Source organism: Filicampus tigris, chromosome 7 (assembly GCF_054856515.1).
Source record: "Filicampus tigris isolate MCC_2025a chromosome 7, RoL_Ftig_1.0, whole genome shotgun sequence".
NCBI classification, from domain to species: Eukaryota; Metazoa; Chordata; class Actinopteri; order Syngnathiformes; family Syngnathidae; genus Filicampus; species Filicampus tigris.
In genome coordinates, this window is record NC_141223.1 from 9,023,808 (window position 1) to 9,049,295 (window position 25,488).

The window sequence follows — 25,488 nt, forward strand, 5'->3', positions numbered from 1 at the left end:
GCTGAACTATGAGCATGCAGGAGTGGACCGTACAGTAAAGTGACAAGCAGAACAATTTAATGCTCTTCCACTAGATGGCAGAAGGTACACTTAACCTAGTATTCACCTGTTGCCATTCATACAGGCCAGAGTAATAGGATGTGTTCAACTAAATAGGCCAAGCTTTCACAGTGAGTACATTTGTGAGTAAGTTGAGGCAGGTTCATCATTACATCAGTGTACATACTTTCTACTTTTTGTGACATTTTCAAACGTGAAATAGGTACCTTGGCAATAGAAATTGGGAATCACCATTGTACAAGTTGTAAGACAATTGTGGGCCTAATGATAGCAAGTGGGATGGATGGATGGAAAGATTCTGCCATTTACATTCTGGGACAGTGCACTGCAAAAAAAAAAAAGTTGGGTGAACTCGAAATTTCAAGGCAAACAAACTGATAAGATTTTAATTTGGGAAATTCAACAGAATATTTTAAGTCTTGTAATTGTAAAAATTGGCTTCCCCGCATCTCACAACAAAAAAATAAGTCTACAGAATGTCCCTTGTATTGTCCCCCCTGCCCCCCGCAAAAAAATAAAATCAACAAACTGTTTTGGATCAAACTTGCTTCCTTTGTTGTGCTATCTAACAAAGTTGGCATACAGTAAATGTCATTTCATTTATATTTAACAGTTGCTCTAATTTAAATTACGTTTTTAGCCACACAAAAATACAGGTTGTTTTTTTACAGTGTGTGGGAATGTTTTGTTTTTAACTCGAAAATGATCAAAAAGCAAATAAAGTCTTCTATCATCATTTTTTTAGTATTTACACCGACATTGTAACACTGACATGTGTGCGACCATACCAGGTTTCATTGAAATCAGGTATTGTTTTTGTATAATTCTGCTGACAAACAAGCAGACAAATCAACAAATCATCTATCCGTTGCACTTTTGTGGTCAGTGGAGTAAAAAAAAAAAAAAATTAGGAGTCAAAAAGCACTTGGCAAAAAGAAAGAGTTACTATATGACACCTTGCCTCCTGAATCTTCATCTTTCCCCTGATCCTCCAGAATTTTATCAAGTAGGTTTGGTGCTTCCAATTCTCCTGCCTGATCTTCATCCAGCACCTCAGCATGTAGCTTGCGGTTCATCTGGTCTGAATATTGCAGTGGCTCCAGGATCTGCAGCTCAGACTCTCTACCTTGGCTGGTCAAAGACTTGGACAACGGCATGTGTACCAGAGAGGACCCTGATAGAGTTGTTGAGCCTGGGGCAAACTGGACTCCTGAAATCATGGTTGAGACGGTGGTGAGGGGCTGGGTCCAGGGGATATACGCACACCCTAAATCTGGGACGTCCATTTGAGGGAGGGCGCATGTTGTTGCGGCCACTGGTATGGTCTGGAACAACAAAAATAAATCTCTTAGCAGTGATAAGGCGTTGGATCATCTCCAAAGCCACAGACAGTATTTAACCGATTACCTCCACCAAGAAATTCTGGGTAACAACAATAACATGGGTTCGTCCAAACGTTTGTTCGGGGCCACTTAGCTTCAGCTTTTAACACGTTAACCACGTTTTGCTATGATGGGCAGGTATTCTTCCAAGCATGTCCCTATTAAATCTGGTGAGGTAAATTGATTTCATGCTTGAACAAGCAAAATCGATGAGCTCATTTTCTATCACGGTTTATCCTGTTCAAAGTGGCAGAGAACTGAAGCCTATCCCAACTTACTACAGGCAAAACCACACCCTGCTATCACAGGGCACATAAAAACAGACAAATGTAAAATCAATACAGGAAGGCCGCAGCCCAGATTCGCACCCCGAACCTCAACACCGTGAGGCAGAAATGCTACGTGCTGCCCATTGTTTTTTAATATGAATTGAATTTTTTCCCCAACTCACCCCAACGTTAGTGAGCAGTGGTGTCTGTGTGTAGGTTAACATGGTGTAACTGGGGCACAGAGTTTGCATGTAGACATCAGCTGTCAAAGTGGGGCCAGCTGGGCAGGCCAGAGGCTGAGTGGATGCGACCTGCTGTCTGTAGTCAGATGAGGACCAAGCCGTTACTGACGGCTGGAGTCCGTTCTTGTTGACGGAGAGTGAAGCTCTCCATTCTGTCATCTCTCCATCACATACTGGAGACTTTGCTTGGGAGCAGCTGGCTACATCAAGCCCAAAGATTCCTGAATCGGATGAAAACATACGATACGGCTGTATGGGACACACGTGTCTGACAACCCGATTACTGGAAGGCACATGAGAAATGAGTACCTTGTGTCAATGTCGGCTGGTTGCTGCGTGTAATCACATCCTAAAAAAAAATAATACAGATTGCAAGGATGAGTGGGAAGCTGAAGCGAATGAATGAAATGTCATGAAATTATAGCGGGATCATCATTTTTAGTGCTGCTGAACTATCATCATATTAGTATGACGCTGGCGTCGAGCCAAAACTTTATACCTCCAAAACAGTCGCTTTTCAGGAGACCCCAAAAATGGCAAATTTGTTCAACCATGAGCATTGCATCATGAAAGAAAGAAAGCCATTTTCGACGCTTTAGATTGGTCAATAATGTGTAAAAATAACACCCACATGTGTGGACTGACCAATAGTATAGATTTTTGAAAGAATATGAAAATATGTGACTGATGAGGTTTTGGCCCAACGCCAGCGATATGTAAATATTTACTTTTGCGCTGGTTATACGCAGATGTCAGCTACTGTATATGAAGTGGGAAGAGCAACTGTCATCCACACCACAGGAACAAACCATTGATACTGCAGCAACCTAAAGCACACATGTGAATCCGTTTGAAGTCTACAACCGGAGTCATATTGAAAATCTGTTGGGGCTCATGCTCAGGAGAACTCATAACATGACACACTTGCAGCAGTTTTGCAAGAAAGAGTCATCGAATATGATATAAACACGTCATGGGCACGGAGTAAAAAAGTGTGGAACAGTTGGGGGGACGGGGATTTTTTACTCATATGCATGAATACTGGAAAATGGGAGCAACTTTAAGGAAAATCTTTTGCACCAGGATCCTGGTATGTTCTCAGCATGATATAGAGAGCATTGAGAAAGGATATGAAAGTAGGACCATGCTTTTTTATCCGCAGGCCTAGTTTAATTGTTTGCACATTGGTGCAATCACAGTTTTTCTTTACATTTCTGTTCATAGGATTTTAAGTTGCTTAAACTGACCTTTGAACGGCAACTTTCTAGATTCTAGTAACAGAAAGGAAATGAAATGTTATCTAAAAGACTCAGTTGGCCATTGGCTTCTTCATTTCACCGTTAACCACAAAGCTGCCCGTGTATTTGTGTGTGCACAACAGCCACCTGGCAAACCCAGTAATCCAGAGGCTGGTAACTTGCTCAGAAATATAATACTGTCGGTCACATATACCAACTTTGGTCATGTCACCTTCCAAACCGCTTATCCTATACAGGGTCGCGGGGAGTTGCTGGAGCCTATCCCAGCCGTCAATGGGCGAAGGCAGAATACACCCCAAACTGGTCGCCAGCCAGTCGCAGGGCACACATAGACACTGTCACTGAGCGGGAATCGATCCCACGCTGCCCGCACACAACTCAGGCGTGTGTACCACTACACTATCAGTGGACTTTTTAACTTTGGTTATTTCCTCAAATGAAATGCCAAATTTAATGTTTTTTTTTTTTTTAATGTTGCATTTTGTACAGGTTTAAGTAGATCACAGGACTAAAGGGTGTATTTGTGGTAAAGTTAAGTGTTCCAAATGTTTTTACTCTGCGGGTTTTGGAAAACCTGGTGTCTCTTAAGCATTTTCCCAAAAGTTGTCTTACCAACAAGTAAGTTCTGAAGGATCTGGGTGTGTCTGTGTGTGAGTGCAAGAAAAAGCAAGGGGGTGGATCTTTGGCAAGGCTGCAGGTTATTTTGCATAGGGCACTGTGCCCTGTCCCGAAGCCATCCAGCAAATGGCTGTAACTGTCATGGAAAAACACCTGCACTATATAAGGGTAAAATCCCGTGTGCTCAGGAAAAGGTTCTGGCTCATTGCGGGACTTTTCTTGAAGCGCTTGTGAATAGCATCTAAGATTTGGTATTATACTTCAGCTGTTAAAATGTTTCAACCAACAACATTCATGCCACAACATTAAGCCAATGACTTTTTGTTTTAAATCCGTGCACCGGTCACTAATCATCTGAACAAGAAATAAAATGTCACGATGTTGTTCATTCTCGAGACCGTTTGAATGAGTAAAAACTCCAAACCAAACGCATATGAATGAAAATGCAACTGATTGAAGGAGCACCATTTAGAACAGGCATTATCGACCTTTTTGAGGGCGAGCAGTTTGACACACACTTCTGAAATAAAACATTTGTAAATAAAAACGTAATTATTAATAATTAACGATATTCATTTATGTGAAGGCCCAGATCACGTTAATGATTTCTCACAATAATTAGGAAACAGATAAATATCACACGCAACACTTTGTTTCCATAAATCTGTCCGTGTTTACATTTTCAAATGTTATCTAAATCAAATCACTTTGTCCAATCACTGGTGAACTATTTCTAGAACAGCCACATGGGCAACTCATGGGCTACGCGGTGCACGCGGGTGCCACGTAGGTGAACCCTTAGAAGAATGTTGAAGAAAATATTTAACATGAAAATATGGTTTCCGGAGAGAAATATAAAAAGGCCTTGCTGTCACTATGGAAAGCCGAAGACGCTGTTGCAGCATCACGCTTCAGCTGCATCATCTTTGGGATTCCTTTCAAGAGTCTGTTTTCGTACAAGAGCTCAATGAAAATTCAGCACACTTTTGCGACTGTCTAAGAGGCAATTTCCATGACAAAATTATTTGTGTGGGTGTTTTTTTTTGAAGCACCAGTTAAAAGGAAAAGTGAATATGTATACAACAGTAGTGAGAGCAGGCATTTTTGTATGATTTGAGCGTGACAGCGTTAAAGAAGCTGAGATTCTCCTCCGGCGTAATAACAACGGACAAGATCGCAGACTAGAAAGGTTTGGAGACAAAGCTAGAAAAGGAGAAGTGAGGAAAGAGGAAGAGGAAAGTGAAAAGTTATCGCATGCTGGAAGTGAAGGCACCACGTATAGGAGGGAAAGAGAAAACACCCAGGAGATGATTTATGGATGTGATGAGGGAAGATTCGCAAATAGCAAAAGAGAGCAAGGGCAGGGAGAGATGGAAGGGGATGATTTGCTGTGGCAACCTCTAAATGGGGTTAAGCCGAAAGGGAAAGAAGTCTCTTCGGATTACGCAAGAGGTCAAAATCTTGTCGACAAGGGGTTGGAAACTTTGGTCCTCAGGGCCACTATCCTGCATGTTTTAGATGTTTCCCGCCTCCGACACACCTCATTTAAAGGATCAGCTCATCAGCAACCTCTGCAGAAGCCCGATAACAATCCTGATCATTTTAAATCTGGAGTGTTGCAGGAGGGAGATGTCTAAAACTTGGATGGTCGGCATGAATCTAATTTATATCCAGTCAATGAAACAGACCAATTTCCCAAATCACAGTTTGATGTAATCTATCTGTATGTACCCATATGATGTGCTTACTGCAGTATGTGGAGTTGTCTTGGTGCTCAGCAACTCCACACTTCTTTTCCTACGCAGCAACTCTTTCACTGGATCTTTGACTCGAACACCCTGGTATGGTCTGGACCTGCTCGGAGCAGCATGATGGGCTAGAAATGCCAGAAAAAGAGCCAACCATATAACTTCATTTCCATTTTGTGGAGAAATGAGATCTGGGCACATTTAAGATATTATGAACAGCTCAAAACACAAGATAATGAAAATATTGTTATATGAACTCCTGACTGCGAATCAAATTGAGCACTTGTATCTCGGTATATGTGCATAATTGTTGACGGATCTTATCTACTGGATCTCATTCAATTTTGTTTTGTCATTAGTTACACGCGTTGTGTGCATTGGTAGTGTTTGTATAATTTTGCTATACAAAAACAAATGCATATGTTGGCGTTTGCCCCAATCTCTCTAGTTTTTAAGAAAAATTTAACAAGGGCTAAACATTTTTATTCTGCCCATATCATACCATATCATATAGAAATTTGCAATTCAAATGTGCTCCCTTTGACTACCGCAGATAGTGTGGATTAGATCTGTTGTTTTACATTTTTGTTTTTGTTTTGATATTGCAACGATAGAGAATGATATATTCGCGAGGTACCTTTTCATGGCATATACAGTATTACAAGACGCAAACTCCACACACACAGCAGACAATGCTATGTTCACACCAACTGCGGTGGTCGGAATATTCCATCATAGCCTTTTATTGCCGATCAAAACATCCGATCACCCGCAGCTCATGCTTCGCAGCCTTGTGTTGCGTCCCTCCCCTCTGCTCGCAGCTGAGACGCGGCTGCGTTAGGGAGCCTTTCTGGCGGTGCGTTTCAATTTGAGTCAATGTAGCTCGCGCGGGCGGGCGCGGTTGCGTGCAGGGCCTGCGCGAGTGATGCTTTTGGACGGAGGGACGTCGTCGCGTATTAAATAATTCATCTTTTTTTGCCATTTCGTCTCGCGGCAGCCTATCATGAGCTATCATGGCGATCGGATGTTTTGATCGGCAATAAAAGGCTTGGATCGAATATTCCGATCACGTAATTTTTCACAAAAATCGGCCGATCATGATCGATGCCCGATCGATCGGAGCATCCCTACTGCTGACACATACTATATATAGTGGGTTGGCCCTTGTTGACAAAGCAAATTTTGAGTGTTTTCTTGTTGTATGTTTTACTGTGGTTAACTTCCTTTCACATGTTCCATACGTTATAATGTTTCAAAAGTGAGATGCATCAAGTCCAGCTGTGATGTGAATCCTGTCCGGGGTCATGGTGAGTTGGAGACTATATCAGTTGACATGCCCGAGGCGGTAAATCGCAACAGACAAGTTGAACCCAGGGCAAACATAGACACAGTCCTTCGTATTTACACCAATGAACAATTTCAAGTTTTGAAATAACCTGACATGCATTATTTTGGAATGTGGGAGAAAGTTGGAGTTTCCGAAATCAGCACGTTGAGAACAGGCAGAGCCTACACAGAAAGGTCAGCTTGCCTAAAACCTTTGACTGCCAGGCGGACCTAACCTGCTGGCAGGTAAGAAGCCATGCATATATTTTCTATCCTGCTGCTTATTTTCTTATACAGGGAAAAAGGAGCATATCTCATCTGATTTATGAGAGGTGAAATGTGATGTTCACTCGCACCTGATCATGTGTCATTATCAGGGTTTAATGAACAGGGCATTGAGTCCCCTGAAGTTCAAACTTAGTTGGAGATGTGTTTCATGATATCGTGACAAGTAGGAAATGTCAAGCCCTTACAGCTGCCTCGATGGTGATGTTGAGTTTGGCTGTAATCACAGCTCACTTGTTTTCTGAAAGCTGAGCCATGATTGATCATTATCTGAGCCCTGAGCATCTGTGATGTCATTTTCAGTTGATAGAAGTGACAAAATGGCTGCCCCATGATATGGCTCAAAATCAGTGAATTTTGCTGCTCAACTCATATTCCACAAACACAATATAAATGAGAATGTCTTGTTTCAACTAGTGGGCCTGCATAGAACGTATTCTGAAAAAAAAAAAAATGTTTGGGCTGATTTCCACTTTAAGGTGAAATACCATTCTGTTCTGCCAGCATCAATTGTTACAGTTATTGTTTTATTTCACTCTTTATATAAAAAAAGAGCCCATAGAGAAACACAGCTGTCCTTAAAAACAAATAAACAAAAACCTCAGACTTCTTTTGATTACACCAGAGTGACAGTTGAGAACAGGAACTGTCTCATTGTCAATTCTACTGCTGTGACCGACCTTCAACCCCTTGAGGGTGTTTACAGCTCTCACAGTGACAAAGGGGAAAGGGCAAGTGTCCGTAATGCCACCGAGGCTGTGCACCCACTTAATCTCTATTGTAAAGGTGAGGTGGTGCTGGCCTTGTTTTCCCTTTGTTCTTATCAGTAGCTGATAGGTAACTGATAACATTGTACATGTCAGACATTAAATGTTCTAGTGTAAACATAAGGGCATACACCATGATGAGGGCTAAAAATGTTTGTTTTGCTTTTTGTTGTTGACTAAATTATGTAGTTGTTCAGGGATTCAATTTGAACACCCATTTAGAGTAAGTAAATTGAGATATATATATATATATATATATATATATATTATTGGACAGCACTTTGAGTTGCTTTTTTTGGTATGAAAAGTGCTATATAAATAAATTTGATTGATTTATTAATATTATTATTATTGTTTTTTTTGCCCCAGGTGTCCATACATACCCGAGGTTTAGCAAAAGACGGATGTTAGCCTGCGGCTAGCCCTATCATCCACACGTCACCGGAGGTTTGTTAATTGAAAACGTTAAATTCCGGCCACAGTGGAGGTTTACGGATATCTCCGGACCCATGTGTGGCTGCGGACAGTCAGAAACCGAGATTTACATCACTTTGCGACAAAAATGCTCTGACGTCACTTGCGCGACTTGTGTTTTCAAGAGAGTCAACATGGATGCTTGTGGCGCTTCGTTTGGTTATAGCCATTCTCCAGGCGCTTTTTGCTTACTTCTTTAGCCCCAACCAACTACTGCTTCTCGTTGAGACATTTAAAAGCAGTTCTGACTCCTTGTCGGTCCTCACGAACGAGCCCGGCGCCATGTTTTTGGTGTCGTAGAAGTGACGCCAAAGGACTGAAGTTCCTTCTGAATGGGCAGTATTTGGCTAACTACTGGCACCGAGAGGCTTGTAAATGTGTTTGAAAACGCACGTCTGCGGTGTAGCGCAGCTGCGTTTTTAACAAATGTGGACGTGTATTCCAACACGGAGAGGAGGGGGGGGGGGGGATATTCGTTTGTTTAAAAAAATCCTGGGTACGTGTAGACAAGGCCTGATGACAGGGTCGTGGTTCATTTGCTTGACTTCTCTGTTGGCATTGTGGGTTCAGTTCCCACTCAATGACAGAGTGTGAATGGTTGTCTGTCTTTATATGAGCCCCCTGCTTGGCTATCGGCCAGTCAGGCTTTTGTCTGACAGTAGCTGGGTTAGACTTCAGTTAGTTCCCCGTGACCCTGAACAGGATCAACAGTGAAGAAAATGGATTATTGTAAAGCCAACAGTGGTCTAGAGGGTTAGCGTTACGTCCAATATTTTTGAATTTTTAGTGGGGTTTGCCCAGTATAAAATATTCTGATGAGTGAATGGAATGTTCTGTAAACTGAGACTTGATATTGGCCATTCTCACTGTCAGAGATTCACAGCAGTGATAATTTAGAGTGCACGCGGTGTTTGGAAATGAAGTCGTCACAAGGTTGCCCTTAAAAGGCTGCCATTATACTGTCAATTCCAGGAAGTAGGACTATGTTTGCAATCCATGCATTGCTGTACTTCAGCATTATGAGTGAAAATACCTGCAAATGTAACGACTATCTCGTAACAAAACACATGACTTCTAATTCTGAAAATATATGAAGAGAAACTTCTTAATCGCATAGTACCACATGACCATCTGCAGAAATAAATCCACACAGATAATAAATAAACTGGGACTCGCTTGAGTCAAAAGAGGAAGTGCCACAGGTGCACAGTACTTTATAAAGATGGAGGCTTGCTGCCTTTTTGCATATCAAGATTACAATCCACTTTGGATGTGAAGCCTTTTTCAAATGATCAACTTTCGCCGAGGCCCACAAATTATAAAGCGTGAGACAAAGTGACTGCAGCTGTTAAAAGTGTTAAAAACTTCCCAAAAGTATATATGATCATTAAAAAAAGGGATGTAAGATACAATTTCATTTAAAAAGGCAAGAATTTGGATAAAGAAAGGTGAAAATCAAGATCCTGATATTGCACAGTTGTCAGCATGAGATGCTATCGATTATATTTTGTCATAACGCTGGAATGTGTTAGCCTTGTCTACATAGGTGAGGCAAACAAATAAAAAAATATATATAAAACAGACTATAGAAAGTAATATAACGACAATACAAGACAACATATTACGAAGGACAGTCAATTTCATGTGTTATACTCACATTTGTCCAAGTGCATATTGCTGATGCTGACCGGCGAATAAAGCAAATCAAAAAGGCTTGCTGGCGAATGTGCTTTTTAAAAGGCCAACAATTCCCCTGGGATGTTGCAGCTTGTAGTCATGCATCAACTTTGAGCAGTATAGCCAATCAACGCTCTTTCTCCCTGAGATATGAATAATTTCAAGATTCAATAAAATGCGAACAGCAGGAAGTTTTATTAATAGATGTCTGTGTACCAAAATTGTGCATGAGTGCACCACATACACCAAAATTCCATTGACAAAGCCTAGCTGTAGTAGTAAATATTTTGTTTCAAAAATCATTTTAAAGAGGAAGTCAACCCCAAAAATGTCTTTACAATATGTTCTAAACAGCCCCAGTAGTCTAAACATGGCATACTGATTTTGATATTGTATTTATGTTTGTAAATTAACTAGCAAAATCCACCCGTTTTTGTCCATTTCATGAGGCGGCCATTTGGCCACTTGTTGTCGACTGAAAATGACATCCCATTGGCTCAAGGCTCGGGTAACGACCGATCATGGCTCAGCTGCAGAAAACAGGTTACCCGTGATTGGTTATTACCTGAGCCCCGAGCAACTGTGATGTCATTATCAGTCGGCAGAAAGTGGCCGCCCCCTGAGATGGCTAAAAACAGGTCGATTTTGTTGCTTAACTCATATTCCACAATCGCAAAATTATTCAAAATGCTATGTTTAGACTAGTGAAGGCACATAGACCATATAATGTTGGATATTGCATAGACAATTCTATTTTTCAAAGATTATGGCACCTGTTTTTTCCAGTTACCTTCAGTGGGTACGGATTCCTACGGAAAGTGTTTTTTCACTTTCTGTGTCATTGCCTTTGCCAACATCAAAAAAGATCATTTTATTTCTCATTAATGTACACTCAGCACCCCATCTTGTCAGAAAAAAAAACAAAACAGAAATGGCTGTCCATCACCGTTCACCGTCCAAGCTGACAGAACTGGAGAGGATCTGCAAGGAAGAATGGCAGGGGATCCCCGAATCCAGGTGTGAAAAACTTGTTGCGTCATTCCCAAGAAGACCCATGGCTGTACTAGCTCAAAACGTGCTTCTACTCAGTACTGAGCACAGGTCTGAATACTTATGACCATATGATATTCCGTTTTTTTCTATTTTCATAAATTTGCAAAAATGTCTACATTTCAGGGACGATGGGGTGCAGAGTGTACATTAATGAGAAAGAAAATGAACTTTTGGGATTTTGGCAAATGGCTGCAAAGACACGTGAAAAATTTCAAGGGGTCTGAATACTTTCCGTACCCACTTAGATACAGTCCATTCAACCCGTTACATCTTTCTCATTGGAAGTTTCCTTCATGGTGATGTCAGTGTTTCAAGCGTTACACTCCTTATCTTACCCACCACGTCCACTGAATGCTTCTTCACACTCGAATCACCTCGACAATCGTCCTGAGTTTGGGCTACATTATTCAATTCCCCTTGTATCTTTCTTCCAGTTTTTGTGGTGACAGTGTCCTTTTGATGAGTTGAGATGAGTTGGGTATAGAAGAAAGTGGGTGGTCGACAGCGTCAACGCCTGAACTCGACACGACGAAACACCGTTGGAACGAACTTTCAAAGAGATTGTGATATGTTTACGTCAGGCTGCAGGCAACAATGACATGCTGTGGGTTGTAAAGTTGCAAATTGTGGGAAATGTAGAGCTTTCTCATGGAGGAATTTTACTGATGGGGGGGAAAAAAAAATCTGAAGAATTTGTTGACATAAGTTAAGGCTTGTTCAGAGAAATATTTTGAGATGAATGTTTTCCTTGATGTGCCCGCGGAGATAAACCAATTTGAGAGGGATTCAATCCCTCAAGCGTGATCTCTTTCTTATATTGTTATCAGTGCCGGCATGCTTGAGCGTGTCAATAATTAATTCGGCCTGTTTAAATATGTCGCTGGCAAACCAAATTTTCATTTTGCAGCGTAGCTCAGCTGGAGGCATTTATACTTCAGAGTTTTTACCTCGATGGTGTATTGGTTCACTTTCCCGACTTCTGTGCAGCTCTCACTCGGGGTGGTGTGAATGTGAGGGTCAGTGGTATACAAAATGGATGGATGGAGTCTGTTCTTGCATGATTAGTTCATTCACAAAACCTCAGAACCTCATAATAAACCTCATAATAAATTCAATTCAGTTTGATCTATATGAATGCACTAGTGCACACTTTATATTTCTCATGACTCTGCACTTTATACATGTGTTTATATGTCCTCAATGTATACTTTATTAGAGTGACTTTTTTGACTGTGACGCCAACTACCAGAGACAAATATCGTGTGTGGTCAATAAAAAAAAATTCGGATTCAGATGAGGATTACGTTTTTGGGAGGATTTAAACGGTGAAAACAACATGCGTTTTCGCCTTTATATGTGAACTGGTTGACTCCACCTTGTCTGTTGCAATTTTCCTCAGACACTCTGTTAGTCTCATTCCTCTGGGATCATTTGTTCGCTTGTAACACTAAATAACACCACAATCATAGAAATATTTGTTACAAAGCTTTAAAACTATAGAGTTACCAAATCTTCTAATTTCCCATGTGCAATTGGGAAATGGGAAAAAAAAAAATTCTTGGTGCGATTTTTAGAATTAGCCAAAATGTCATTACCTTAAACAGCATCTTTTCTTTTGCTCCGCTTTAGTTGTTATTTCTGTGTACGTCCTACCTTCCTTCACTGTCTGTATAGGCAATAGCACATACGCATGAAGCAAGTTAAAACATTTTAAGGGCCAAATTACAGGTTGGAAAAAAAATACTGAGGGAAAAGTCCACTGAGATTAATAGCTAACGAGCCGGCGTTCTCTTTATCTTGAAGGCCATTACTGTATTAAAGTTGAACATCAGACTTTAAACAAAAACCCCTACGAGTGTTAAGCTGCTCCACTTCCTCTACTCATCTCTTATTGCTCCTGTAAAATACTGCTTTAGTGTTTTAAATCATCTATCTGAACCTTAGCATAAATACAAGTGTTAATATACACTACAGTCTAAATGACAGTCAGAACAACTGCAGCTGCAGAAATCTCAATTCTAAATTCAATCTTGGCTTTTTGCCGGGCCGGAAAGCACTGTATGTCACAGCAACAGGGAAACACCTGCATGTACTTCAGGGTTCACTGGCCAGAAATGCAAAACGAGAAGAGTAAATAAATATAGAAATAAGAAATAAACAGCCACGCACCGATGGTAGATATTCCAATGTGTTCGCATATTTTTAAAGATTCGTAGACAAAAAAAGTATTGTCTTGCAACTACTGTAATACTGTGATTTTTACTCAAAAAATATACGCAGACATTAAAGGTCATCATGCTTATAATTCCAAAAATGTAGTCTGATTATTCTGCGCATTAGATCAAGATTCCTAACATGTCCCTTGTGAGGATCTATAAACTGGGCCTTTCAGTGAACAAATGAATTTCCCACTTTCACAGCCAATGTGTCATGTGTGATTATTTCCCACATTTGGCGTTGTGCTGGCTGCTCTTTGAACATGGCCGTGTGAGGAAAGATTTCTTGCCAGTCGTAATAATTTTGCAGTTCTCGTTCAGAGCAGGGAGTGGTGAGCATTGTCTAAATGTTTTCTCCTTACAAAGAGCCTGTTATATCGTTAGTATTGACAAAAGCACGGGGGACTAACAGACACGCACTTGTGAGGGTGGGGTGGGGGTCCACTCGCATATACTCATTCCCCTTTGGGAAGTTTACCCCGTCGCATGAGTGAGAAAGCCTTTTTGTGTTTTACTAAAGGAGACTCAAGACTCAGCTGTCTGGGTGCACAGCATAATTTGATGACGTTATAAGGAAAAGGAAGAGCAAGTGTGTTTGAATGGTGGAAGTTTCAACGGAATGTACAAAGCTTCGTCTAAAAGCGGACTGTAAGAGAGGCGTTGTATTTCTGCTTCAATATAACGGTAGCAATGGTAGCGTGGCTGATTTTGCTGTTGTCGTGTTGTGTTGCATCGTATCTGTAAAAGCGGCCCAGGTGCCCCTACTTCTGTGTGTGTGGCTTTTAAAGGACAAACAGTTAAATTAGGAGTGTTCGATTTTGCAAAGATTTTGCAAAGAAAATCCCGGTTATTTTCCCCTCAAACTCGATTTTACGATTACGATTACGATTTCTTTGTAAAGTAAAAAATAAGGAAAAATAAAGGACTTTGAATGTATTTGATTTAATCTTAACTATTCTTTCTTTGAACTCAAAATGCCAGTCAATTTAACTTAATACACACAGAACAATCCATTGGGATTAATAGCATTTTACTTACACAATAGATTTCAAATCTGTTCTTAATCAAACCAATAATGAAAGAACATGAGAGAAGGTAGACAGTCAATTCGGTAAACCAAACAGTCTGTCAGCAAGTCATTTTGACAACCAGCTAATGACTAGCCTTTCACCTTTCACCCTTACTTAAACATAAATCAATGATTAGTTTAAAACTGTCACTCAATAATAAAATGCACTGTCACGCTTAAGTATGGATGCATAGTCCGGTTGGACCAGCGGTCCGTTGTAGAGGAGAAAAAAAGGGACGCCTTTCAGACGTTGACTTACTTGCTCACGGGTTGTATTGTACATGCGGGGCACACACTACACTACAGATCTATATTTGCCCGATTTATTAACTAAACGCCTGAGCAAATAGCAGAATCGCCGGTAGCGCCGGTGTTGTTGTCGTTTTTCCGGCCTGCGAGCTCGTGGGAGGAAGCGGAAATGCAGAGGAAACTACGGTGGCTTAGATACACCCAAAATAAAAAAATCGAACGTGCCGATTTGAACGTTTTTAACATCGTTTTGTCCAGAAAATTCGGTTTCGGTTCAAAAATCACTTAATCGAGCAGCCCTAAATTGAATCCTTGCTAACTGGAAAAGAGCATTGTACACTTTTTGAATTACGTAAAGTGGAGATTTAACCACGAATGATCCCAATCTAAAATAGTCACCAGAATATTGGTAATGATAGTGGTGACGTTTGCGGAGCTGAGTGTTGCATGAATGTCATATGTGAATAAACCCTGCCACAGTGTGTGATGATGGAATGGAGAAATTATCTTTGAACATTTGAACACACTTTGAACAACACTGAGTGGTGGTGATTGAAGTACTTGTATAAGTTCATTTCGGGAAGCCGAACAGGAAAAGCACATCCGGTGTGGCGTGAACATGGTGTAAGGCTCTTGTGACTCCTTTAAGAGATAAGAGTGCAGAAAGATTATGCAAATGGGCGAAGTTCTGTCTAAATCAGGGGTCTCCAAATACGGTCCTGGTGAGCCCCTATCCAGTCTGTTTTATATGCTACCCTTTTCCAACACACCTGACTGAGATGATCAGCTCATCAGCAAGCCCGTTCGATAAAGTCAAGGAAATAATATGTTTGACCGTTGCGAAGTACTGTACTTTATGGAATTTACGGGCAATATAAGGATGGATGGATGAATTGAAGCCTGTACACTATTTAGAATGTGTCAAAAGAATTGTTGAGTAGGCGTAAATGTATAAGTGCCCCCCTGTTTTTGGGCCTGCATGATTTTAAAAAATATATATTTTTATAAAACTAATGAACAGTTGGTCAGTCTAAGGTTCCCGTAATCTGGCAGTGTATTGTAGTATAGAGATGTTAAGTAGATTTGCGCAATCACACACAAGGCCGAGTGTGTTTCTCTACATGTTTGTGGGAAGCAGCAAGCATCGCCAAAGAGCGAGAAGTCCCAACACTTGAAGCAAGTTCAAGGTCAAGGTGAACTTTATTATCCCCAAGGGGCAATTTCTTTTGCAGCCAACAGTCAACCTAAAGACAAATCAGTAATCCACTCACACGCAAACCATATGCAAGGTATGCAGTTTAATACCAGATTATTTAAAAGGGCAATGGAAACTGCTATGAATGAAGTTGCGGGTTTGTGTCAAGGTGCGTAGAGCCAAGTGAGTGGAACCAAAGTTATGTGGACCATATGAGGCACTGAAATCATTTTGTCTTTCGCTTAATTAGGAAGTCAACCCAAACATATTTTTTTCAAGATATGTTCTATACAAGCCCACTGGTTGAAACAAGGCATTCTGGTAAATATTGCATTTGTGGAATAAGAGTTAATCCACCCCCTTTTTAGCCATCTCAGGTGGCGGCCATTTTGTCACCTCTGTCGACTGAAAATGACATCACGGTTGCTCAGGGCTCAGGTAACGACCAATCGCAGCTCACGTGTTTTCTGAAACAATGATTGGTCATTATCTCTGAATTGTAAGGCGAGACCTCGCGTTTGTGGTTGATTATGACCTATACAGTGGACGGCTGGTGGGATGAGATTGTTTTTCCCTTCATGTCATGACAAGGCCATATCACTGTCTGAGGGATTTCTTTTTTTCCTGTGGGCATGCCTCGATGTTTTGATGTAGCCAGGATATATCCTGTCAAGGTGGGAATTCTAGGAATGATTTTTGTTTTCTCTTGGACCCAGTGATAGTCATCTAATTTTATCTTGGTTTGGCTAATGCTAAATATGATTCATAAACTTAATTACACATGTCCGAAGTGTAGTAGATATAGTTTAATGACCATTCCAGTGTTGGGGGGGGATTGTAAATGGGTACTAAGTAGTCGTTGAGGTCAAAGCATCCGTTTGTGGGGTAGGATGTGTTTGTTTGCAGGGGCAGCGATTGAAAGAGGTGGGCCGCGGAAGGCTCCCGGATACGGAATATGATGATGATGACCTGAAGGGCACATTCGATGGCGTCCATCCATTCCACTTGTATTGGGACAATATTATTTGGTTTGGAGGTTTTTAATAATAATATTACAGATTGAATTAATGCTCAACTTGGGCCTAGTTAGGCAAGGGCATTTAGCAATCACTGTGGCATGACTGGTATGAGACATGTTTGCTCAAGGGTTTGTTGCTAGGGTAGATGCTTTCCTTGCGCATTTGATAAAATGTCTAAGATGTCACTTGTGAAGATATATAAACTGTGCCTTTCAGTAAACAAACAAACTTTCCACTCTCACAGCCAAACGCGTCGTGATTATTTTCTATAAGACGTTCAAATCAAAATAAATGATTCTTTTCTGCTGAGTTTTGACTGTAGTGTGCTGCGAGTTAGCGCTTGGAGGAAACAGAAAGACGTTTTGGCAATATGCATTTTTGACTATTCCAAGCAAACTGTTCACTGGGACTTAGCAGCACCACAAAAGAAATTGTGAAGGCCTTGAGAATTCCAATGCTTTTGTAATGAGATTTCACATTTCAGGAAAGAACGCAAAGCCACCAGATGTGTTTACTTTACAGGTGAGGAGGCTTTCTTTTTGATCAAACACATTCTGCAATATTATTTTTGTGATGGGAGCTGTATAAAAACTGTGATTATAAACCACGTATCTGTTCTAACCCATTCATCCATTATCCCAACCGCTTCTTCTCACAAGGGTTGAGGGCGTGCTGGAGCCTATCCCAGCTGTCTTCGGGCAATAGGCGGGGGACACCCTGAACAGGTTGTCAGCCACACAAGGCACACAAAAACAAACAGCCATTCACACTCACAATCACACCCAGGGGCAATTTAGAGTGTCCAATTAACCTACCAAGCATGTTTTTGGAATGTGGGAGGAAACCGGAGCACCCGGAGAAAAACCACACAGGCACGGGGGGGGGGCATGCAAACTCCACACAGGGAGGCCAGATTGAACCCACGACCTTTGAACTGCGAGGCGGACGTGCTAATCGGTCGTGCCGCCCACTCAAATTTATAAAACATGAATTCTAAAAAATACATTTAAAACATTGCATCCACAAGCTTAAGGGGGCTGACATATTTACGGCTTTTCACTCTTGTGAGAATTTTACGAGAATGCAACACTTATTATGCAGCTCGATTTCCTATGAAAACCATAAAGAGCTAGTAAATATTCAGCAATGACAAACTACAAATCAGCGCTGTCAGGCGAACTACTTGCATCTACTAATTTCCAACATTTCATTAAAAAAACAACTAAACCAAAAAAAAAAAAACCCTCTTGCTTGAGTTATCAAACACCAATTTTTTCAAGTGATATTATATCTTCTATTGCTATCCCAGCCCCAAATCATGTTCGATGGCTAATTTAATGTTAAAAAAAATGTTAATTTATCGTGCTGCCCTTCACTAAAATGGTGTAATAAGACCCCAGATCGCTCCCAGCCGGACAATTGATTTTGCCCAACATAGCGCCCGCCCCCTTATGTTGATTATTCTGTTTAATCCTCATTCCATATATGCAATTTTCAGCATTGAAATGAATGGAAATTTCTCCCCATGCCTGCGTGGGTTTTCTCCGGGTGCTCCGGTTTCCTCCCACATTCCAAAAACATGCATATTAGGTTGATTGGACTCTCTAAATTGCCCCTAGGTGTGATTGTGAGTGCGGATGTTTGTCTCTGTGTGCCCTGCGATTGGCTGGCAACCAATTCGGGGTTTCCCCCGCCTACTGTCCGTAGACAGCTGGGATAGACCCTTGTGAGGATAAGCGGTCTAGATAATGGATGGATGGAAAATGAATGGAAATAGAATGAATCTGTCCCACCCCCCGAACCTCACTTCCGTTTGCGTTTTTCCTGCCACGTCAGAGTTTGGACGTGGATGGTATCGATTGCACTTCTGCACTTTCGCCTTCGAATCTACCTCACCTGCGCGTTGCGTTTTTACTCTTTTTAATTTTTGGAGACTATTTTTATCTTATTTTTTATTTATTTAAATTTTTGTTAATCTCTGGGTCGCTTGATCTCGCGGACTAGCATACAGCTAGCGTGAGACGGAAACGGGCTAGCTTGGGGCTAGCTTGGAGCTAGTGTATTAAAATGCCTTCAGACGACAGCGACGAACACAATGGCCTGCTGGAGAAGGCAAATAAGACAATCTCTGACCTAAGAAGGGATATTCGTCGTCTCTCAGAGGAGCTCCATGAGAAGGAATCGGTCATCTCTTGCTTCGCGACCCGTTTCCCCGAACTCTCCGCGGTGGTCATGAGAAGGCGCGCTCGTGAAATCCTGTCGGCGACAATGACGGCTGAGGCGGCTGGCCTCTCGGACACGGCGAAGTGGGATCCAATTGCCTGCCCGGGGCCATCCTGCTCGACACCGTTGCAGAGTGACACCTGGGTCAAGGTGGTGTCCCGCGGCCGGAGGGCCGGGGAGCAACCCCACCGCCCCCAACTGGTCCTGGGGAATCGGTTCGCCGCCCTGGCGAGTGAGTCTCCTGTTCCCATCACTGCACTACAGCAGTCGGAGACACCGACTGCTGCGTCCGACGCTGGGGCTGTGCTCCCAGGGGCTCCCTCGGATTCCCCGCCACCCACGGCGACGACCTCGGCCGGGAACCCCATGTTGGGCGGGTCCGCCGGTGACACGGCCGTCCACTCACGCGTCGGGCTGCTCCGGGACGCGGTGTCCCGGTACAAGGGTGGTCGTCATCACCAGCATCATCGGCGACACTCATCGGTGTCATCCACCGTCTTCACTCGGCCTCGGCGGAGCCATCCTGGACAGTGGGGTCGTGAATCTTCCGCCGGTGGTGAGTCCCTTGGCGTTCCCTCCTCACGTCACCCACCGACCACCGTTATAATTGGCGACAGCACCATTAGACGTACTCACTATCCCGGCTGCGTCACCCGCTGTTTTCCCGGAGCGAAAGTCATGGACATAGTTAACATCCTGCCGGGTGTTCTTGACTCTCTGCCATCATCCATTACCCGGCTCATCGTTCACGTTGGGACAAACGAGACAATACGCCGACAGTCTGAGCAGACGAAGAGAGACTTTCACGCCCTCTTTGCCTTGTTAAGAACCTGCGATCTCTCGGTCTGGGTGAGTGGCATTTTGCCGGCATTGTCTCGCGGAGCCGAGCGCTTCAGCCGCCTTTTAAGCTTGAACACGTGGCTCCTACGCACTTGTGGCCACCTTGACTTTGCTTTTATTGACAACTTTAACCTATTCTGGAATCGCCCGTCTTTTTACCAGCCGGATGGTGTTCATCCGAACTCTCTTGGTAGCAAGATTTTAGCCGCTAACATCCACCATGTCGTAACCAATTCCACTCCCAGCTGACTCTTGTTTACCAATCATATTTCTTCTTCTACTCATAAACGCTGCAATGACAATGTCACTACCATCACTTACAGGCCAATACCAGCTGCTCACAGTACCACCACCCTCACTAGCTCCCCCTGCAGGCCCTCATTATCATTACCACTATCGGACAATTTTCCCATTGAAACCATCACCGGCAGACGCTTCCCTTGCACACACAAACAACGTGGTTTTAACAGTGGTAATCTAGTATATGTTAATACTGCTCATTCGTACCACCATGAGCGCACGTCCAGCACAATAATTAATCTGGCCGTGCTGAACGTGCGCTCCCTTTTAAACAAAACTTTTATCATAAACGACCTGATTTTAGACAATAATTTACATGGTATACTTTTGTCTGAGACATGGCTTGGTACAGATGCTCCAGTTGCTCTCAACGAGGCTTGCCCACCGAATTTTAACTTTTTATTTTCTACAAGGGATGGCAAAAGAGGAGGCGGGACTGCATCAATTTTTATTAATACTCTTTTATCAAAGGAGATCATTTTTAGCAGCTATTTATCGTTTGAACACCATGCCTTTGTTTTTAGCAGTCCCCCTATTCTCTGCATTACCGTCTATAGACCTCCCCATCATTCCACTTCTTTTATTACAGAATTTTCAGAATTCTTATCCATTTTATATTCCAGTTATAACAGAATATTAATAACTGGCGATTTTAATATACACATGGACAACATCTCGGACCCACTATCCAGAGATTTTTCAAACCTTTTAAACTGCTTGGATTTTAAACAGCACGTCTTGCAGCCAACTCACAACAGAGGACACACCCTGGATTTGGTTATAACCTATGGCTTGTCTGCTGGTGTGTCCTCTGTTGTTGACTTGGCAGTGTCAGACCACTACTGTGTCTATTTTAACATCGCCAGTTTTAACCATCTAGCAGTCCCGGTCAGAACAGTGAAGAAACGCTACCTATCTTCTGAGGTGGCAGCAAATTTTATCGAGATCTTAAAAAACACTCCTGCTGACATTTTACCTGCACCCTGTGATCTTATTGTTGACAATTTTAACCTACATCTTAAATCATCATTAGATTCAGTAGCTCCACTTTTAATTAAAACAACAAAAACAAAGACTGTACCCCCGTGGAGAAACAATGCTATCAAAATATCAAAGAGAAAATGCAGGAGTGCAGAGAGGAGGTGGAGAAAAAGTAAACTTACAGTACACTATGAAATTTTATGCGAACAACTGAAATCTTACAATAAAACAGTAAAACTGGCAAGATCTTCCTATTTCTCAAACCTCATTACAGTCAATAAAAACAACCCCAGGGTTCTCTTCTCCACCTTTGAACTTTTAACTAGTTCTGATTTTAATAAGTCCCCACAGAGACCAACAGATGCTCTCTGTGAGGACTTTGCAGACCACTTCAGAAGTAAAATCGATGACATAAGATCCAGTCTTTTAGCCCGTCAAAACACAAGTTTTAATAAACCCGGACAATCATATTTACATGAGGAAACACTGGAAAGTTTTGCCCTGGTTGATGCAAGGACACTTGTTCGAGTTTTCTCCCAGGTAAACCCAACAACCTGCCTTTTGGATCCAATTCCCACATTTCTTTTTAAGACATTTTATGGATTTTTTGAAGAACAAATTTTAAATATAGTCAATTGCTCTCTTCAGACAGGCGTCTTCCCAGCTGCCTTTAAAACGGCGGTGGTGAAGCCCCTTCTGAAGAAGAGCGGTTCTGACCCGAGCGTTTTTAATAACTACAGACCCGTATCCAACTTACCGTTTTTAAGTAAGATTTTAGAAAAACTGGTTTTCATCCAGTTGAATCATTTTTTAAATACAAATAATATTTTGGAGAAATTAGGATTTAGGATGAACCACAGTACGGAGACTGCTCTTTTAAGGATCTTAAATGATATTAGGTGCACTGCAGACGTGAGAAAACTCACAGTCTTGGTGCTACTGGATCTAAGCGCTGCTTTTGATACAGTAGATCACCAAATTTTATTAAATAGACTTAAAAATCTAGTGGGCATCTCTGGTACTGTTTTTGACTGGTTTTATTCCTATCTCACAGACCGATATTTCTTTGTAAGTATGGATACTTGTTCCTCTAAAACTCATGAAATTAAATGTGGGGTTCCTCAAGGTTCGATTTTAGGCCCCTTACTTTTTAATCTTTATATGCTTCCCCTCGGGGATGTCATCAGGGGACACGGCATCAGCTTTCACAGCTATGCTGATGACACGCAGCTGTATATTGCCGTGTCTCCTGATGACACAGGACCCATTGATACCCTTTTAAATTGCATTTTAGATATCAAGTCATGGATGGCAGATAATTTCCTACAGCTCAATGAGGACAAGACTGAGGTCTTAGTTATCGGTCCCGAAGGTCAGAGAGAGAAGCTTTTACCAAAACTACACATTTTTAATCCCTCACACTGTGTGAAGAACCTTGGCGTCATTTTTGACTCTGAGCTCAGTTTTATTCCTCATATTAAAAATGTAACCAAGATTGGTTTTTATCACCTTAAGAATATCGCCAGAGTCCGCCCGTTTCTCTCTCAGGCTAACACGGAAGTGCTGATGCATGCCTTTATTTCCTGTCGTTTAGATTACTGTAATGCCCTGCTCTCTGGCCTCCCGAAAAAGAGCATTTCACCACTGCAACTACTGCAGAATTCAGCCGCTCGGGTGCTGACGAGAACCAGAGGGCGGGAGCACATTACGCCAGTTTTGAAATTGCTGCATTGGCTCCCTGTGTGTTTCAGGATCGATTTTAAAGTACTTTTATTAGTTTATAAATGTGTTAATGGTCTTGGGCCATCTTATTTATCTGATTTGCTTTTATCATACCAGCCCTCGCGGATCCTGAGGTCCTCTGGCGCCGGCCTTTTATTTATTCCAAGGGTGAGGACCAAAATGCATGGCGAGGCTGCATTCAGCCATTTTGGTCCTCACCTTTGGAATAGCCTGCCAGAGGATGTCAGGTCTGCAGAGACTGTTGATATTTTTAAGAGGAAGCTCAAGACACACCTTTTTAGTTTGGCTTTCAACAACTTTTAAATAATTTATCTTTTCTTTTGATTGAAGATAATTCTATGTTTTGCTTTGAATGTTTTAAAGCACTTTGAGTTGCATTTTTATGTATGAAAAGTGCTATATAAATAAAATGTGATTGATTGATTGATTGATTGAACCAAGTTTTCCTTCATGCGCAGCTGGCGCAGACTCCCGGCAAGGTGCAGACAGTAGCATCTCCCGCTATGCCGCTGGACCCCCGGCGGTCAACATGCCGGTGTGGAGGAGCAAACAGCTGCTCCCCTCAGGCGCGGCACACGCCCAGTCTCGCCAGTTAGAAGTCACCCGACGGCGCCGCCGGAATTGTGTCATTTCTCACGACGTCCTCACAGCACAACGACTTGCACTTTCCGCTTTCTTGGGAGCCATTTGAGGACTAGAACAAAAAACCTGAGGAATCTGCATGTGAACATTTGTGATGTTCACACTGTGTGACAGGAAGCACAACTGTAATACAGTTTTTCTTCGATAACCAATGTGTTCTTGAACAGGGTTGTTTGTGAACCAAAGATACAATTTACTTTGAATTGATGACCTTGATGCCTTTTACTTTGTTGGTGTCCTCAACTGTCCTCTGTAGCACATTTCAACATAGTATCTATTCTGTACTATGCCACTTTTTTATACAACCACTGCGAACTACAACCACAATAACAAACCCATTGTTAAATACCGCTATGGCAGTAAAAAATAAAGGTATTACTTATTATTGTACATGCACAATATAGAAAAAAAAAAACTTGAGAAGGCCCAGTAGGCGACAAATGTGTTGTGTCTGAATGTAGGTCTTGTCAGTAAGGAACTGACTGGAAATGTACTTTTATGTGTCAAAACTATTACCTCATTGTAAACACATAATTATATTGTGCACGTCAAAGGTTATACTCATTGAATATTGAATGTACATTTGCGTGCAGGATATTGAATGGCCTAAGTAAGGTTTGAATGGCAAAATCAATGGCATTAATTTTGCAAATATAAATATTATTATTAGGGCTGTCAAAGTTAAAGTTAACTATGGAGATTTCAACTTTGTAACACACTAAAATATATTAACTCAGTTAACTCAGTTTTATTTTCTTCCTGTAGCAGCTGACCTCTGCTCACTGTGCAGCCAAAGAGAAGAGTTACTGTCCTAAAGACAGACTTTTACTTAGTTTTATTTTTAAAAGTTGCTCGACGGCTCGTTGGAGAAACCCAAAATAATTCGCACACTTCGCAAAACCAAATTCAAATACCATTGTAGTTGTACGTCTTTGGTGTATCGTTCAACTGTTGTATTTTACAGGAAAAGAATCATATTCAAAGATCAAAGAAAGCTATTAGAACAGTCTTTGAAATGAAATATACTTTTATTGTTTTTTTCCACATTAAATCCAAGATTTTACACAACCAAATATTGGTTCCAAACTTCGTAAAAAATTGTAGGAAAAAAATACGATTAATCACGATAGATTACGGAACATTTTGCGATTAATTAGTTAAAAAATTGTAATCGCTTGACAGCACTATTTATTATATTAACAAATATTCTATTCAATACGTTTGAGATAAGAGCAGTCAAAGCTCGGATGGGTTTATTGCCTGCTCTCTACTGGGTTTAATTTTTAACCATTGCTTTTGAAATGGGTCATTTCCCCGTGACGGAAATACATACATAGATATCCAGTGCAATATGTTTGGATGGAAACCAAGTTTAAGTCACATTTCAAAATTGGGTTCAATAATGTGGCTTACATTTTTCTGGCAGGCAATGTAGCTGTATTGGTTATACAAATAATCTGACATTAACCCATCAAAACACACTGTCATTCAGTAAAGAAGATGAAAACGCAGCACTGCTATTGGTTATCCTATCCTAACAGAAGGCTGCTGTGATTTGCAGCATTATATATATATATATATATATATATATATATATATATATATATATATATATATATATATATATATATATATATATATATATATATATAGATATAGATATAGATATAGATATACAACTGCTGCACCAAGCCTGCAGATTATGTAACTCATACAGTTCCTGCACCTGTCGCCACCTCATAATTATAATTTGTGTCCAGTTGGAAAAACCTTTAGCTTCCTCTCAAAGCTTCCACGCTCATCCTCATACCAAGGACAAACATTGTTATAATACAGCACACCCTTAAATTG

The 25,488-nt window shown here is 41.4% G+C and overlaps 2 protein-coding genes across 4 annotated transcripts; one reads left to right on the plus strand and one right to left on the minus strand.

Moving 5' to 3' along the window:
- Nucleotides 1-418: 418 nt before the first annotated feature.
- On the minus strand, nucleotides 419-10,117 carry pou2af1 (POU class 2 homeobox associating factor 1). Its single transcript, XM_086036892.1, has 5 exons — nucleotides 10,088-10,117; nucleotides 5,579-5,706; nucleotides 2,263-2,302; nucleotides 1,894-2,174; nucleotides 419-1,385 (listed from the first exon to the last, which is right to left on the minus strand). The coding sequence occupies exons 1-5, from the start codon at nucleotides 10,101-10,103 to the stop codon at nucleotides 975-977; spliced, it is 876 nt and encodes a 291-aa protein (XP_085893018.1). The 5' UTR covers nucleotides 10,104-10,117; the 3' UTR covers nucleotides 419-974.
- On the plus strand, nucleotides 6,626-24,338 carry LOC147144686 (uncharacterized). Of its 3 annotated transcripts, XR_015087584.1 has the most exons (5): nucleotides 6,626-6,730; nucleotides 6,838-6,885; nucleotides 7,048-7,150; nucleotides 17,393-17,430; nucleotides 23,454-23,599. XR_015087584.1 is itself a non-coding variant. In XM_086036891.1 (2 exons), the coding sequence occupies exons 1-2, from the start codon at nucleotides 18,976-18,978 to the stop codon at nucleotides 23,684-23,686; spliced, it is 945 nt and encodes a 314-aa protein (XP_085893017.1). In that variant the 5' UTR covers nucleotides 18,739-18,975; the 3' UTR covers nucleotides 23,687-24,338. The 3 variants fall into 3 exon arrangements, 2 of the variants coding, with proteins under 2 accessions (XP_085893017.1, XP_085893016.1); XM_086036891.1 differs by lacking the exons at nucleotides 6,626-6,730; nucleotides 6,838-6,885; nucleotides 7,048-7,150; nucleotides 17,393-17,430 and adding an exon at nucleotides 18,739-19,687 and having other exon boundaries at nucleotides 23,454-24,338; XM_086036890.1 differs by lacking the exons at nucleotides 6,626-6,730; nucleotides 6,838-6,885; nucleotides 7,048-7,150; nucleotides 17,393-17,430 and adding an exon at nucleotides 18,739-19,980 and having other exon boundaries at nucleotides 23,454-23,694.
- The last annotated feature ends 1,150 nt before the right edge of the window (nucleotides 24,339-25,488 follow it).